Source organism: Scomber japonicus, chromosome 20 (genome assembly GCF_027409825.1).
Source record: "Scomber japonicus isolate fScoJap1 chromosome 20, fScoJap1.pri, whole genome shotgun sequence".
Classification (NCBI taxonomy): Eukaryota; Metazoa; Chordata; class Actinopteri; order Scombriformes; family Scombridae; genus Scomber; species Scomber japonicus.
In genome coordinates, this window is record NC_070597.1 from 23,890,146 (window position 1) to 23,908,250 (window position 18,105).

General features: G+C 39.5%; 1 protein-coding gene across 1 annotated transcript in view; it reads left to right on the plus strand.

Moving 5' to 3' along the window:
• The window catches only part of dnah9 (dynein, axonemal, heavy chain 9), a 157,440-nt gene that overhangs the window by 53,342 nt on the left and 85,993 nt on the right, over window positions 1-18,105 (plus strand). Inside the window, exons 38-48 of the mRNA XM_053341129.1 lie at window positions 5,061-5,348; window positions 8,498-8,708; window positions 8,784-8,911; window positions 9,232-9,340; window positions 10,419-10,566; window positions 11,006-11,180; window positions 12,027-12,200; window positions 12,617-12,824; window positions 13,667-13,832; window positions 14,515-14,617; window positions 16,343-16,582. Of these exons, the coding sequence (XP_053197104.1) occupies window positions 5,061-5,348; window positions 8,498-8,708; window positions 8,784-8,911; window positions 9,232-9,340; window positions 10,419-10,566; window positions 11,006-11,180; window positions 12,027-12,200; window positions 12,617-12,824; window positions 13,667-13,832; window positions 14,515-14,617; window positions 16,343-16,582 (1,950 nt within the window). The remainder of the gene's footprint in view (window positions 1-5,060; window positions 5,349-8,497; window positions 8,709-8,783; window positions 8,912-9,231; window positions 9,341-10,418; window positions 10,567-11,005; window positions 11,181-12,026; window positions 12,201-12,616; window positions 12,825-13,666; window positions 13,833-14,514; window positions 14,618-16,342; window positions 16,583-18,105) is intronic.

The following is an 18,105-nucleotide window of genomic DNA, read 5'->3' on the forward strand; positions in this document are numbered from 1 at the left end:
AAAATAACACAATCAACTCTAATGTAGAATAAAAGTATCATGATGCAAGTATCCAAAAAAAAAACCCAAAAGTGAGAAGAAAGATTTTTAAGCAAACTTTATCAAAAATATTTCTTCATGTTATGAGTTGTGTAAAGAAAGTTAATATTGACTAATATGTGTTTATCAGATTTTTTAAAATCAGATATCAGTATTGATTGGACTCAACTCCAAAGGTAACAAATTGTGTCTCCCATCAGCTCTAAAGCTCTATAATTAGCATGTTATATCTTCTCCATAAAATCTAAACTTAATTTTTTTTACCGTGCTTTAAAAAAAAAAAGAAGAAGCAAAACCCAAAAAACAAGATGTAATGTGTTGATTAGAGAGCTTTAGAGGTGCTGGTATGCAGATCTTTGAAGAGGCTAACTGTGTGTTTCTCCCTGTTTGTAGTCTTTATGCTGAGCTCAGATAACCGTCTCCTAGCTTAAGCCTCATATTCACCACACAGATACGAGATCACTATCGGTCTTCTCATCTCACTCACGGCACTAAAGCAATTAAGTGCATTTCCCAAAATGTATAAATTATTCCTTTAATGTTTTTGGGGTGGGTGTGTGTTTTTCTTTTTTAATATTCTGCACTTCTTTCTGCCTTCATCTGGAGAGTTTCTGTGTAGGATGCTCTGATGAACAGTCCCTGTGATATTCTGGTGATACTCTGATTAATTAAAACATGAGATAAACATGGTCACATTAATGAGGTATAACTATGATACTGATGATGGAGAAATATTAGTGTGACGTTAAAGCTGCAGTTGGTAACTCTAACAGAGAGGACTTCGCATCAAATTTGAAGAAGTACAACTTTCAGATCCCTCCCCCTCCCTCTCCGCTGCACTCCTGCCCTGCCTCCAAAGTCCCTCCCCCAGAGGAGGCTGACGTGCACGCGACGGCACGCAACCATGGATGTGCACGTGATCGGTAATGCATGAACTACACTCCACACAGCGAGATATAAAACGCTTTACAGTGACGTTCACATGGCTATATCTTACCTAGAAATTCGGAAATATGAGCTTGACCGAGCTGAGGAGGAAGGGGGAGGGGCCTGTGTGCGCGAGCAGTGATTGGCAGCTGTCAGACACTCCATCAGACACAATCTTGGCTCTGATTGGGTCTTTTTGTCCGGTCGCTGTGGATTCTTGCAATTAGCAGTAGGAGCAGTAGGTGGGGCTAAATCAGCCTGTTATTTTAAAATGCAATATATTTGAAAGTAATAAGTTACTTTACAATATGACTTTCTCTATACCATAACACATTATGTTACTTATTACACTGCTTTTGTTTTACTGTCACCAAAATAACCATAGAAGTACAACTGGGCATTCTAACATGGAAGAGGGTTCCATAGCAGCTCAAGTTTCATGTAGTTCACTGTATATCCAGTGGGGGGCGATATGTATAAGATATGTATAGCCTAATGACGGTGTTAGAGCCCATCTTTCCATCTGGCTTTTTCTGTCATGTAAAGCAAAAACAATTCATTCTTGATCTAGAGAATTCCCACTGCTTCCCTCCACATGAATTACACTTGAATACTATGTTATTGTCCTCATCTTGGATAAACTGAAAGTAAGTGGTATATGTCCATCTTGAAAATGTAGAGTATGACTCTGCAGCCATCTCAGCCATCGAATTACAGAAACGGGAAATTAGTTTTGAGGTTGAGATTTTTTTTTCTATTGGTGGAACGGCACGTGATGTCTTTGAATTCTTAAAAAACATGAACACATCATTTACTTGAATGTACTTACATGTAACACGTTATATTACTGCGTTACTGCTAAAAACGATATATTACTGTATGCCAATATATCATGGCTCTTGAGGGGATTCACATTTTTTGGGCTGGGGGGAGGGGTTTGTGCGGAAAGATAACAATGATAATCAGTTCATGACCACAGAACCCCCCACATAGGTATCAAAACCAAACATTACTGTTTGAAACAATAAGACCAGGCAGGGCATAGTATGCTCTGCAGAGTGATGTACTATCAGCACAAGTAAGATAGAGAGGTGGAGCCGCTGAGCCGTTACCCCCATCTCCAGCTTTTTCTGTCAGCTTGTCCTGTGTTGTCACCCCCGGGTGTTGGTGTCACTTTGTGCTGACAGAGGTCCTGGCAGTAGGTGTAACATCAGTGTCGGTTGACGTTAAGCTAACATTTTCAGTATAAGACGCCACTGGCTCTGGTCTTCAGGGTCGATTAGAGTTAGATTATTGGGATCACTGTATGCTGACTATTCCACAACACAGAAATGAATATTCAGTGCACAGACTCAGTCACCAAGAAAGTTCTTTTTTCAATGACCTTATTATTAAAGGGAATTAGTGATAAATGAATAACCCTCATGTGTGAATCATTCATCCATAATGGCCTCATAATCCATGATATTGAAAATGCAGGAAAAAAAGAAATGCATGGATTAAACAGCATATTATCAGTATTTTAGAGACACCCCCCCCCCCCCAAATTTCACAGATCATGTTTTCAGTGGATCTCATGTCTTCGCACCCTGTTCACACCCAGACTATTAGTAATGGCGTTACTTTTGTGAAGCGTTACCAACACTGCATAGGAACAATGTTAAAGTGTGTAAATGGCATCTACCATCTGTCAGTTAATTGGAATTATGACTGGACGGGAAAAAAGTGGTTAATTTAGAATGTAAAATGTTCACAATTATGAAGAAACACTATAAAAACTGAAAATTACAAATGAAACAATGGTTTAAAACTACAGAAGAAAAGATGTAAACACTGAATAACTCTTGATTGGATTCATCATTCAAATCTATGTTTCCATCATGTAAACATACACTGCATATACAGTAATATACAAAACATACACACATAGACACACACCTTTTATAAATCTATTTATATTATCCACATTCTGTGTTATCAGCTCATTTATTTAGCTGGTTTAAGCAGGATTTAAAAGCCTAGTGAGGGATGATGGCTGCAAATTAGCTTAAACATCCCTCCAGACATTTTTTTTAAAGATATATGAAAACACTCTGCTTTGAATAATAATTTGAGTCTAATATGTTTTTTTCTTTAAAACAAAAAAAGTTCAATGACCTCATTAAAATCTTTAAAAATGTACTCAGCAAGATGGAAAGAAATGGGCGGTAGTAGAACAGATGGCGTTTGTATACAGGCTATAATACAGTAGGCGATAATGAAGTGAGAAAACACCTTAGAGAGGAGATGAATCCATGGCTTGGCATATCTCTTAAGATCTGGATTGAAGTAATCACAAAGAATAGCCTGAAAGTACATAGTAGGGTATTACCGTGGATTCCATATGAGTCAGTTTATACCAATAGAACAGATAAGGGGTTTAAAAGTTGGGGACAGGGAACTACGATATACCAGGAAAGCTTTCAAGAATTAAAGGGTAAATATGGCTTAACCAATCGTGACTTGCAACTGAGACATTATTTAGAATAAATAATAAGAAGGGAGAATGATTGAAATGATTAAAAATGTTTACCTTGGCAAAAGAATCAGATTCGGGTAGGATGAGTGTAAAATGTAAACGGAAGTGATACACTACACATTCACTGTATAAAGGAGGAGTGGGAGGAAAAGGCTAATATTGTCTTATCAGTGGACGAATGGGAAGAGATTAATGAGCAACAGTGGAAAACAACTCGCTCCTTATCTTAGAGAGAATACACATGGACTGAATATTACAAGAATTTTTATAACACAGACACAGAGAAAAAAAAGTCAAGGTACAAGGTGTTGTAGATTACATGGAGCAAATAAAGTAGATCACTTCCATGTCTTCTGAGGTTAGCCTTGTATTAGCCTTTACTGGCAAGAGCTAAAGAACACTGAGGCTAACAATTCCACTTACATTTGAGGTGTTGTACTTGTGGGAAAGGAACATAGGACTTATAAATGTTCAGGATAATGTTAATTGCAAGTAAAAAGGTATTATTATCAAACATTGAAGACTGGGTTGATTCTAATAGAGTTTGAGAAGGTTGGGTTATTTCAGACTTTATATGACTTGAGTTTGCAGATTTCTTTATTTGATTTTTATGACTGACAGTGTGTAGGACGATACATATATATATGGTTATGAATGGAGGAAATATACAGTATCTTAAAATCAGTCCCTTTATTTATATACATCTTTTCTATGTTTTTCAAGTAAAAGAAAATAAGAAAAATGTGTAAGAAATGACAATTTTGGGTGGATATGTGAATATCTATCTCAATAAAAACAATATTAAATAAATAAATAAAACCTTGGAAAATAACAATTCCTCCTCCCTTATTGAAAAATCTTTAAATACACCAATATTAATCATTTCAAAAGTTTATCTGTTAGACACAAGATGTCTCCTACTTCATAGTTCATTATCAGTGTTTATGTGCTGGAGGCTTCATGTTTCCACATCTAACCAGGATTGGCTCCAAACTAGTCCATGTTTGTAGATACATGCCTTAAACTCAGATTTCCGATGAGCACTTTGAGCACAGAGAAACTTTCCTCCTTTAGTAGATGAATGTAAAAACAAACTCTACTCATCTATCAGCTCAAACATCCAACTGAAGGAACAAGAAGAAAAAACCCCAAACAAGACTCCCTATATGTTCTTAGTCCCAGTGGGAATATTATAGGAATATAATGTAGCGCCTGAATTTAAGAACTAATAATAAAATAAAGCTTTTTACTTGTACATCTCCTGCTGCTCACATGAAATACATTTGTTCTAATCAATAGTGACGGACACATTTCTTTATATTTGAAGCAGATGTAGTGAGTGTTTCTCCTCAGAGTTCAGTCAGCAGCTGCAGCTAAATATTTGTTGTCTGCAGGCAGATGGATCTAAAGTTTTGCTAAACTGTGATGAGCTCGGTGATATCAGTAGCTGGAATGTCTGGTAGAGGGACAAACCAGGCAGCTCATTAGTTTTAATTAGCTTCAACTCTCCACTCTTGTTGCCATCGGCTTGTACGTCTCACTCACTGCTATCTCTCTCTGGCCTTTTTACCCAAAGGACCACTACGACTGGGGGCTCCGAGCCATCAAATCGGTGCTGGTGGTGGCCGGTTCTCTGAAGAGAGGCGACCCCGACCGAGCCGAGGACCAGGTGCTGATGAGAGCTCTGAGAGACTTCAACATCCCCAAGATCGTGACTGACGACATGCCCGTGTTCATGGGATTGATAGGAGACCTGTTCCCTGCTCTGGATGTCCCCAGAAAGAGAGACCTGGACTTCGAGAAACACGTGAAGGAGTCCATCCTTCACTTGAAGTTACAAGCCGAGGACAATTTTGTTCTGAAGGTATGGTATATCCGATTCGTCCAGACAGCCGCCATGCTTTCCTGCTGCGGTTTATTCTCTTAATTCTGTTTTGATTAGAGAAATTTTAAGCAGACGCGGCCAAATGCAATCACAAGTCGTCTGAGGAGCACGAGCAAAGTCCCCAAACGTGGTGTCATCTTTAACAATTTGGACAGATATTACAGTTGTAGCACTTTCATTTAGATTTATCTCAGTTCCCTCCAAAAAGCTGTTTACTCGGTGTCATAATGTCCCGCTGGGAAACGGACATTAGTGTCAAACAAATCTGCAGGATCTGGATGAATCGGGCAAATATTGTAGGAAGCCGACGGTTTGGCTGCAATAAGAGTTCAGGTTTGGCAGAGCCGACCTAATTCCTGTCATTATATTACATACGGATACACACAAACACACACACACATGCACGATGGAAGGCGTTGTGTGTCAGAGACAGATGAACGCCGGACCAGGGGAAATAAGCGCAATCTGCCTCAGGTCAAATGGACACTGGGAAACACATAATAACACTCCATCAACGAAGGCCGGTGCTGCACCACGCCACTTAACCCCGACATTGTGCGAGACAGCCGACAGAAATAAACCAAAAAAAGGAGGGGAAACAGAGTGAGATAGAGAGAGAGAGAACGGCGGAGCGGTCAATAACAACCATCCACCCTCCGAGCCTGAACTTTTTACCGTCTTTGTTTGTGCAGCCAACCTTTTGATTTCAGACAAACGAGGGGCGAAGCGGCGAGGTGAGAGAGGAGGCATACCTTTAGTGTTAGCCTGGGCTAGCATTAGTCCTTCCCCAGCATCAAAGCAGTAATCAGCCAGGGCCTTTGAGAGGGTAAAGCCGCCCGCGCTCCGGCTGAATGGATGGTGAGTAGGGAGCCGCCGCGAGGGGCCCGGTCGATGGCATTGATTGAGCTCGCCATCTGTATGTTTGAGTGGAAGCAGGGAGGAAATCTCCTTTTCTCTGTCTCTTTTTTTTTTTTACACTCTATAGTTGTCACCGCACATACCTGAACTGACAGGAAATGCTACACTGGAAGTCAAGCAAAAGTCAACAGGTGTTATTTTAGCTTTGAAGTGGTACCAGCCACTTGAGATATTTTTGTACCACAGAGTGGAACGTATAAAAAACATATCATTCTTACATCTTGAGGGATTGTAGTGAAGGTAAAGCAAAGTATATACAGTACACATTTTTATATGTCTAAGCCTTAAAAGTGTGTTTTGTTCAGATGTTTCTCAGTTCATAGAGTTTTTCAAATGTGTAGAGTGTATGATACTGGAGAGCTTGATCTTGAATTACTGGAGGAATTACAAGAGGACAGAAACATACCACAACCCAGGTGTTTATATAGAGGTATATATGTAGGTGTTTATATAGAGGTATATATGTAGGTGTTTACTGTATATAGAGGTATATATGTAGGTGTTTATATAGAGATGTATGTAGGTGTTTACTGTATATAGAGGTATATATGTAGGTGTTTATATAGAGGTATATATGTAGGTGTTTATATAGAGGTATATATGTAGGTGTTTATATAGAGGTATATATGTAGGTGTTTATATAGAGGTATATATGTAGGTGTTTATATAGAGGTATATATGTAGGTATTTATATAGAGGTATATATGTAGGTGTTTATATAGAGGTATATATGTAGGTGTTTATATAGAGGTATATATGTAGGTGTTTATATAGAGGTATATATGTAGGTATTTATATACACACAGAGAAAAACACTAGGACACTTTTGGAAAAAGGTGAAATTCGGGTAATTACAATTCAGAATGAAACCATGTATAAAAATTAAGCTTCTCTTCTCTTTTAGTCACATGAAAAAAAAAGTTATTCCAGCATTAAAGCATTGACATACAGCTAGGGGGTAACAGAATGGTCAAAATCATCGCAGCTAATTACAAAATATCTTGACTTTTAGTTCCTAGTGTGGACCGAGCTCCAAAAAATCAGGATTCTACACTTTGCATAATACAACTCATTCATTACTGGAAATGCCAGTTGTAAGCTTCTGAGCTGTGGAAAAGTGGAAAAAGAACATGCAGACTAAAAGCATTCAATACTAAATAAATATGTGAAGTGTTGTGAAATGTAATAAACTCATATGAAGAAGAAAAGGCTAAAAAATGTGAAACAGTCCAGAGTTATTTCATGTTATTTCATCCTGCTCTTCTTCAAAACAGCAGGTCATATTGAAGGTCAGTTTTATTTCATTCCAGCAATTTTCATTTCAAAATGTTCATTTGCCAAAGTCTGCACTCATTTCACAGTGCCATTATGTGAATAAAGACAGCACAGCCAGTTATGTGATTGGCTGTTGTCTTTTTAGGCTTAAGTAACAAACCTATAGCTGCAGGGGAAAAAACCTTGGCCATTATGAAATCAAAAGAAAAGAGAAAAACAAGTGGAATCAAATAAAATGACCTGAAATGAACTGTTCTTGTGTGTTACTGCAGAACATGCTGGCTTAGAGTGGGAAGGGTTCATGTGCACCAATCAGGATTTTATCATTTTTACATAAATAAAAATGTGAAGACAGTTATGAGTTAGCTTCTTTTTGTTGTCAGGCCATTGTCAGTCTAATCTAATCAAACCACACACATGCAGTTACAATATTATGTCACATGAACATTTTATAATGATGTCATTTTTCCCACAAACTCCTACTCTGGTTGTTATTTGGTCATGAATATTTAATATTAAAAATAAATCAGGTTTTCAGGGTCTTTAACACTGAACCCTTTCAGTCTCCATAGAAAGAAGATATTATACAACAGGCTGAATAGTTCACTGTCCTTCCTGTTTGTGCAGCATAGAAGATCACTGCTGTCATTTATTGTTCCCTGTGAACATTGTACTAAGCTGCTGTGCTGCACTGCAGTGCATCACACTACCCTGTCATTCTGCATCAAATTATGTTGGCAGTAAACCAGCACGGTAAGGATGAGTACACCGACTGGTACAGCGTAGCGGCCCATGAAATACTAGATTATCCTGTAAAAGGGTCAGTGTTTATGTGGATAGCATGTCATCACAGTCTGTGTGTGCGGTAAATAGAGCATAATCTCAAACATTTCATTCTGTGTCTCTGTGTGTGTGTGTGTATGTGTGTGTGTCAGGTGGTGCAGTTAGAGGAGCTGCTGGCTGTGCGCCACTCTGTGTTCGTGATCGGGAACGCGGGGACCGGGAAGAGCCAGGTGATGAGGTCACTCCAAAGGACCTATCAGAACATGAAGCGCCGACCCGTGTGGGCGGACCTGAACCCGAAGGCTGTGACCAATGACGAGCTTTTCGGCATCATCAACCCGGCCACCAGAGAGTGGAAAGATGGTGATGAAATAGTCCTTCAGAAACAAACCTTGATGTCGTGACCAGTAATTAAAATATAAACTCTTCTTCCCACAGGCTTGTTTTCTTGTATCATGCGTGAACTGGCCAACGTCAGTCACAGTGGGCCTAAGTGGATTGTTTTAGATGGAGACATTGACCCGATGTGGATTGAGTCACTCAACACAGTCATGGATGACAACAAGGTGTGTGTGTGTGTGTGTGTGTGTTGAGCCTGTGTGTGTGTATGTGTATAAATGTACCAAAATAACTCCGGTTACACATTTGTACTGTCTGTTGTTTACAAAAATCAGCATTCAGATATGAATAGGTCCAAGGTTGACTCATCACTGATGAGAGAGAGTAGTAAAGTATTTGTATAGAATAAATGACAGTCTGTGTGTGTAATGCTAAGAATAGTGGAAAGGTAAGAGGCTTACACTGTATAATATACACAAAAGAATGCAAGCTTTTTTCAGTGATATTTAAGTAAACTGTGTGTAAATATCCTGTCTCATTCTCTTAGGTGCTGACTTTGGCCAGTAATGAGCGGATTCCTCTGAACCCCACCATGAGACTGGTGTTTGAGATCAGCCACCTCCGCACTGCTACCCCCGCTACTGTATCCAGAGCCGGTAGCCCTTGCTTTCCTTTCCTTGTTCTTGCAGTTCTTGCCTCCTTTTTCTCATCTTTCTACTTATGTTATTTTGACTATATTGTGTTTGTGGGATTTCTTTTAAAAATGTCAAAGCTCCAGCAACACTTGCAGTACACAGAACAACTTTATTATTAGACCAATGCGTTTTGGCTTGCAGCCTTCATCAGGGTCATCATAAAACACAATAAAAACAGTATTTAAATAAAATAAAATAAATTCAAAAACATTCAGACATGTATCTACCATGCCATGTGACTTCAGACCAATCATTATCCCAGACAGACAATAGGGCAACGGGAGTATCCAATAAAAGACATGGGTGACACCATATTTGGTCCATAAACCAGAAAAGTGCAACAACAGGGGTGTTGGATTTTTTTTCAGAATGTCCTTTTGCGGCAAGACTGACTTACAAATCGGTCTATAAAGCTCACCCCAGTTTAACCTCTTTAAGCTCTTTGTTTGGGTTTCACTGTAAATGTAATGTTTGTCAAACTACCATTCAAACATACATATGCAAATATGAATTATCAGTAACCTAGGCCTTGTACTCCAGCAAGGGTAACTGCACTGTCACTCTGATATATTGTATGAACTATTGCCATTATTGACCTATTGTGACTAAATTAGACTACTTTCATTCTCATTGTTTGCACAGTGGAGGAAACTACAGTAGCAAGCCTTACAAATAAAGCCTAATAATGTCACTATAATCTGAGAAATATGTGGAAGCATTTTTGTATTAAAAAATTGTGAATTAAAGTGAAGCTCTTTTCTGTCTTTGAAAAAATGTGAAAGTGAAAATGTGAAAGGACTGAAGCTAAGAGGGTGTGGGCTTGGCTAATACATAGGAATAATTAAGTTGCTGCTGGAAGTGGCACTTGCGGGCCAGTAGGGGGCAGTCTTTCCTTTGGTCCTCATAAATCCTAATCATTGAGGGACCATCAACACATTTTTGCCCTGGGGGTCTCCTGACAGTTAAACCCAGCCATGTGTGCACATACTGTAATCACTAAATGTATCAAAGTTCCAGCTCAACTCTTCCTGTTTTCCAGGCATCCTGTACATAAACCCAGCAGACCTTGGCTGGAACCCGCCGGTGTCCAGCTGGATCGACAAAAGGGAGGTCCAATCAGAGAAGGCCAACCTGACCATACTGTTCGACAAGTACCTCCCTTCTTGCCTGGACGCTCTAAGATCAAGGTTAAGCAGCCTCCCAGCAGCTATGTATAACTCTCACATGACATGCATGCAGTGATTTCCAGTTGACGCAGGATGTCAGGGTGTGATATAACATGAGGAGGGAGTGTGTAGAAAGTGGGCGTGTTGGACCGGAACAAACAGCGACTGACTCAGGAGAGCTGGATGCTGTCCTGCATTCAATTGTCCTCCTCCAACTCTCTAAATTACCACTGCTAGTTGGAGTAGATGACAAAAACAGGAAGCAGAGGAGGACTGTTTTGTCGACAGCAGCACATATCTTATAAATCTGTCTGTTTCTCTCTGTTAAATCTGTGAAATAATGTGTGCTGCCGCTCAAAGTTACATAAAGTGAAAACATGATGAAAGATCTTATTTTCCTCATTTAACCTTGTAGTTCTTTTCAACATCACAGTGACATAACACGTCTGTCTTTGCTCAGGTTTAAGAAGATCATCCCTGTCCCTGAGCAGAGTATGGTCCAGATGCTGTGCTACTTGCTGGAGTGTCTGCTGACTCCAGAAAATACCCCGCCAGACTGCGCCAAAGAACTTTATGAGCTCTATTTTGTCTTCGCTGCGGTCTGGGCCTTTGGGGGAGCCATGTTCCAGGACCAGGTACTGTGCGGGCCTCTGGGCATGCGAGGCGCTTACTAAGTGGTTGCATAAAGAGGGAAAAAGAATGGGACGTCTGAAAAAAACAGCTGAATGAAAAGAATGTTTTTTGGACTTTGCATTATGGGTATTTCTCGGGTCTTATTCAAAGCCTGATGACTCTTATGCAACTGAACTTTCTGTCTGTCTATGAAAAGTCATTTAAAAGTTATTTTCAGTCGAAGAAATGGCAGCATTTTGAAAAAAGAGGGAGAGATCTCCATCTGAAAATGAAGTGGACTCCATTCTGGCTCAACAACACACAAACCGGGCTGAATTTAAATCAGCAGGAGAGCCGTGGCGAGCAGTTGCTAAGCAATCCAGTTAGCGCCCGTACAGTAAGCGCGTCCATCTAAGTTATGGGATAAAACTGCTCTCCTTTTAGTACAAATGTACTCCACTTTATTTTCCCATCACAGATGCATTTAAATGCTAAGTGGTTTTATTGACTGGAGAGTTGGTAGTGAAAAGAGGAGACAGGTAGCAACGGGTGGAAAGAGGCTGAGTGGAAGGCAAAGAACTGCCAGCCAGCAGGTGACGAGGCTACTTCACTGTCTGAATGAGACAGATGGATAGATAGGCCTGCCATCTCTCATTTTCTACCCTTCAGCAGCCGTGGCTGTATCTCTATGTCGCAGCCCGTATATTTGTCTTCTGGTTTACATTCACACCAGCGTAAATCAAACGCGCAGATCCATAGCTACTGTACGGAGAAGAAAAAGCAAGAGAGGAAGTCATTTTATATGTATTGACCCGGTCGTCTTACCCTCTGTGTCTCTCTGCGTGTGCTCTCTCTCTGCATGAGTGCAGCTGGTCGACTACAGAGTGGAGTTCAGCAAGTGGTGGGTGGCCGAGTTCAAAACCATCAAGTTCCCATCCCAGGGCACCGTGTTTGATTACTACATCGACCCGGAGAGCAAGAAGTTTGAACCTTGGTCCAAAATGGTGCCTAAGTTTGAGATGGATGCAGATACACCACTTCAGGTACAGCAGATTGTCTCAGCTTTATCTACTGGACTTTCTTTTTTTTTTTTTTACATTGAACAACACATTACTCAAAGCTGCACTAATCAATACTTTTATATGAACAATTAAACAACTAAGAGGAAAATGATCACCTGACTCAGTAGTTTTCTTTCAGCTTTTAGCATTGTTTAGTGTCTTTCAGCTCACAAAGTTAGCAACTGACTGGAGTATTCTGCCTCAAAAATTCTTTTTATAGACAAACTATGCATTGATTAATTTGGAAAATAACTGAATGATACAATAATAAAATAATAATTTGCAACACTACATTTTAACATATTATAGTAGTCTACAGTGACCACTTAACAAGAAATGTGCATATGCTGTATGCTCTTTATATGTTGGCATCTCATATACTTGTTTCCTATTTGCAGGCATGTCTAGTCCACACTACAGAGACCATTCGAGTTCGTTATTTCATGGACCGCCTGTTGGAACATCGCCGGCCCGTCATGCTGGTCGGGAACGCCGGGACTGGGAAGTCTGTCTTGGTCGGGGACAAACTGGGATCGTTAGATGCAGAGAAATACATGATCAAAAATGTCCCATTTAACTACTACACCACATCTGCTATGCTCCAAGGTAGGTTGTATAGTAGGTCATGGGGGATATTTTCTGATTTGCTGTCAGGTGTCTTACAACTGTATATGTATAGTGTTGAATTTCACTCCCACCTCTTCCTGCTCAGCACTAAATAGCAAACAGACAAAGTTAGCAACTAGCTGGAGAAAATATGGAGCATTTAGCAACTGAAGAACCAGATATATTCTTGAGGAGTTGGGGGAATTAAATCACAGCTAAAAGGAGAGTGAATATTTGACTGACATGTGTTGGGCTGCAGAAACATGACTCCAAATGAACACAAATGTTCCACAACAACAACAACTTTATAAGGCAAAAATATTGACAGTGTTGTGTTTTCAGCGTGCTCTGCTGCCCCCAAGTGGCCAAAAAAAGAGACTACTATTTCTATTAAGAGTTTATTCTGTAAATCTGCACAGCTGTGTTGATCATGTTTATGCTTGTGGCCATTTTTATATTGTCATTTTTCAGCTGCTTTTTTTTTCGTAGATGCAGCTATCTAGCTAGCTCTGTAGGAAGATGACATCCATATCCATGCCAACACCTACGAAGCTCTGATGACTCTTTCAAACTTACTGAACTATAGAAATAAAATTCAATTAACCCCATATTTGCTAAAAGAAGTCAATAAAGAAGACAATATAGAAAATAATGGCCTGTCAAATTATGTTTCTATATTGTAACACCTGCTTATCTATATTCTCCTACTTACGGTATATAAAACGCCTCCACATTGACCCCCGACTCTTAATCTGAACAACTCGATAAATATTGTCTATTTAATTACACCTTTCTCAGCACTCATTCTCTCTCCCTTACATTTCCATTCTTCTCTTACATAGCGGTATTGGAAAAGCCCCTCGAGAAAAAAGCTGGGCGCAACTACGGCCCCCCAGGCAGCAGAAGACTGATCTACTTCATAGACGACATGAATATGCCTGAAGTGGATGCATACGGCACAGTCCAACCTCACACACTCATACGCCAACACATGGACTACAACCACTGGTAAAACCCTATCATCTGTATGCAGCTATGCAATATACATGTATAAAAGTACATGCCAGTGCTGTTTAAAATAGAATAACAGTATGTTTACACTGAGGAATTGTTCCTTACTTGAATAGCTTAAATGATAGATAACTTCTCCATGTATTAACAAAGACAAGGATCATTTAGATAGTAGAGTGCCAGTAGCTGATAGGTGTAATACTCTAATAATTCAGATGGAGAACCTCTCCTCCTTAAAGTATTCAGTCACATCGCCCGCTGCCTCGCTATCAATACCATACAACTTTTATGAGTGTCAGGAGTCAAATGTGAGAGCAGGGTTGTATGATTCCCCTTAAAAGGATTTTGTTGCTCATCTCGCCGACACAGTGAGGCCATTCTGAACATGGTTCCACTGCGTCAGACACAGGCTGACTGGCTTAGACACGGTCAGCCCATTAGAGATATGCTGGGAGGATTTCAGGTATGAAATTGAGAGGAAGTAGGATGCTACTGAGCCACGCCAGCTTAAGTGGGAGCCGAGGCGTTCATATCTGCAAAAGCGCGAGGAAGATGTGTGTGTTTGTGAGGCAAGGTGAAGCATGCGTAGGTGTTTGTGTGCATACAAGGTTGTTAAATAATGATTTTTTTTTTAACTGCATGTGTTTGTGTGCGTGTGTTTGTGTGTGTGTACTCTCAGGTATGACCGTAATAAGCTTCTTTTGAAGGAAATACACAACGTTCAATACGTGTCCTGCATGAACCCCACAGCTGGCAGCTTCACCATCAATCCACGGCTGCAGGTATACACACACACACACACACACACACACACACATCCTCACAGCACACAGTGTTTCACTGGTTATGTAACTCTCTGCTGAGGTTACATGCATACTAATTCCTCTTGTTATCATAGACATTCTTTTCTTCACAATTTAAATGACACTTTTGTTTATTCGTTTGTCATTTTTTGGGGGCAAATCTTTAGACCACCATAATGTTTGTCTACATTTTTCCCATGTGCATATTTGCTCATTTGTCTGTTCATTCATTTGAAATGCCATCCGTACACAGTTGATTGGATTTTGACGAAAACTAAGGAAAGTAAATTATAGAATTCATGAAATTATGCCGCTTTGCCCGTGGGGGTTGTTTGTTTATTTGTGCAATTTATCAGAAACGCACAATGTATCAAAACTTTTTGAGCACATGAACTACACCATCGGTCAAAGTGGAACGCCACAGCAATTGTTCATTTGTTCATTCATCATTTGTTTGTTCATTTGGGTTGATTGGTTTATGTAGGTCCTGGTTACTACTTCCTCTCCCTCCTCTTATTTGTTACTTGCTTGACAAATGACAGCTACCCTCACAACATTGTGAAATGAAGGAACACAGGTATTATTAGCTAACACAGTTCACTCACTGGGACACCTTGAAATTTGGTTTCTAGACCATTGTTAGATGCATAAATTCACCTGGGACACAAATCTAAACATCTTATGGATATCAGTTCTTTCATTGTGAAATAACACCATCTCATCAATATCGCCTCATCCTGAACTGCCCTTAAAGTACAGTAGAGTAGAGTAGAGGACACTTCATACAGTAGAGAATAACCAAAAAATGTAAAAAATAAAAAAAATAAAAAAGGAAAACTCTCATCAGTCTTGTCTTTGATCATACAATCAAAGTCAGGCTATTTTGCTAAAGGACAACTTGAAAATGGTCATATTTAAATTTAAAAAGCACACTTGACTGAGTGTCAGCTCCTCTTCTCTTGATGCAGCTATGAACATATAGAACATTTAGCTAGTGGAGTTAAATCGGGGCTAAAAGGAGAGTGAATATTTGATTAATAGTTATCAGGTGACAGAAACATGACTCCAAATGAACACTAATGTTCCAACTTTATAAGTTAGTAATATTGTCGGTGACATGTTTTCCATTTTTATGTTGTTATTTTTCAGTCACTTTTATCACATATTTTTCATAACTATATAGGAAGGTGACATCCACATTCATGACAACACCTAGGAAGCTCTAACGACTCTTTAAAACTTACGATTTTGGACTATTTAAATAAATTAGAGATGACCCCGTATCTCCGTAAGTGAAGAAAAAATTGATTAATTTTAGTTTTTTTCCACCAATTTTATCAGTCACGAAAATCTATTATTGGTTAATCTATAGAAGCTGTAACACATGCAGTAACAGCCCTTAAAGTTCAATAGACACAGGAACAGGAAGAGAGGATATTGCACATAGTAGAGAATAACCAAAAATTGGGATAGAATTATAGTCAATCTTGTCTTTGATCATTTAATGAAAGTCAGGATATTTTGCTAAAGGAGAACTTGAAAAAGCACACTTGACTGGATGACTGCTTCTCTTCTCTTATTTGTCGTTCCACAAAGCTAACACCCCCCGAGATGACCCTCGCTTTTAATTAGAAGGATCATTAGTGAGGAGCAGCATGTTTACCGTCGCCTCTGTTTTATACTCTATCCATCTCCCCTCCGCAGCGCCACTTCTCCGTCTTCGCCCTGTCTTTCCCTGGAGCCGAGGCCCTGAGCACCATCTACACCTCCATCCTGTCGCAGCACCTGAGAGGAGTGGGCTTCAGCACCACCCTGCATAAGAGCAGCCCCACCCTGGTCCAGTTAGCTCTGGCCCTGCACCAGCGCGTCTCCTCCACCTTCCTCCCCACGGCCGTCAAATTCCACTACATCTTCAATCTGCGAGACCTTTCCAACATATTCCAGGTGACACACAGATAACAAATACAGTGGAGGCAATTATCCACGCAGACATTCTTTTTCTCTCTTTTTTTTTTAAAGAGTGACCTCCGGTTAATCTTTTCACAATGTAATGTGTCAGAAGTCACCTCAGAAAAAAAGTTTGGCAGTTCTGTTCTGCCCATCACTCCCTTATTCCATTTCAAATAAGAAGTTTTTGCTCTTGACTCTCTCTTCTTCTCTTCTACAGCTCTGCTCCTCACGTGGAAAGAGCCAGGCTTCTGTCACTAATTTCTCATCTAAATGATTATTGATTTAAGAGCTGGCTCTTTCTGCTAGAAATAAGTCTGAAATAAGTGTAACAGAAAATAGAATGGATTTGCACTTCCATGGGTGTTAGTGATGATTTAATGTATTTAAATGAATATAATATCAGAGCGCGAAGGCTGTCAAGGGAGAAGCTTTTGGGGCAATATTTCTGTCAAAATCCTCCACGGTTTCATGGAGGGCAGGCTCCTCTCATTTAATATACTCCGTTGTATAATTAATGCTTTAAGCCACTCAGCTATAAGGACTTCATTTTTCACAATTCCTTTTAGCAGTTTACAAAGGCAGCTCTGAGTTCATACTATACTGTACTGTACTGTGTAGAAAGTACATACTGTAGATATAATATACTAGTTTATATTCATCTCATTAAAGCTGCACGTATCAATATTTTAATTTAAGCATACCAATGACTCAAATTACTCTATGTTATGTGAAAGGAGTTGCTCATATGAGTCATAAACACAACTTGGCAGGTTAAAAGCAAAGACTGCTGTGTCATATAAGCAGACAGAGATTAGGACAGGTACACAGTCAGGACAGCCAACTAAATCCAAAGTGGCAAGTAAGCAGACAAAGGTTCAAGAGGGCAAACAAACAAGTGTCTGCTGCTAAGCTAGCAGCTTTGTGAGGCTGCACTCAGGCTGTCTGAGCTTTAAAGGCTAAATTCAACATGCTTTCACAATGACAATGCTAACATACAGAAGTTTAGCAACTATACATTACATATTGCGTTATTACATTTCTGTGTAGTACACTGTGTACACTGAGTACTTAATTGTATAGTGCCCAAATTTTGACAGGTTAGTGTTTCTCAAATCAAACATGGTTGTTGTGCACTTACTGGAAATGACAATTAGCTAGATAGCAAGCTAGCATTAGCATTCATGTTACCATTTGCTGTTCCAAATCATTTCAAACTGCTAAATAATAATATAAATAATAAACCTACTGATGACTTATATTTCACAACAGTATAGTGGTGCTTAGTGCAAAAAATGTATTTATAATGCGCCAGTTTTCACTGTAGCTACAACGTCCTCTGTGTGTGGTTGTTTTGATGCACTAAAGTACGATTGCTGTGTTCAGGTCTGCCCAAATTAAGTGCTAGAGTCACTCAACCAGCCTAAATGATGCAGATTTTAAAAATACCCTAAGTATATTTTTATTGACCTTATTTTGCTATTTAGACATTATAATAAGCTGATTTGTTCTGGACGTTG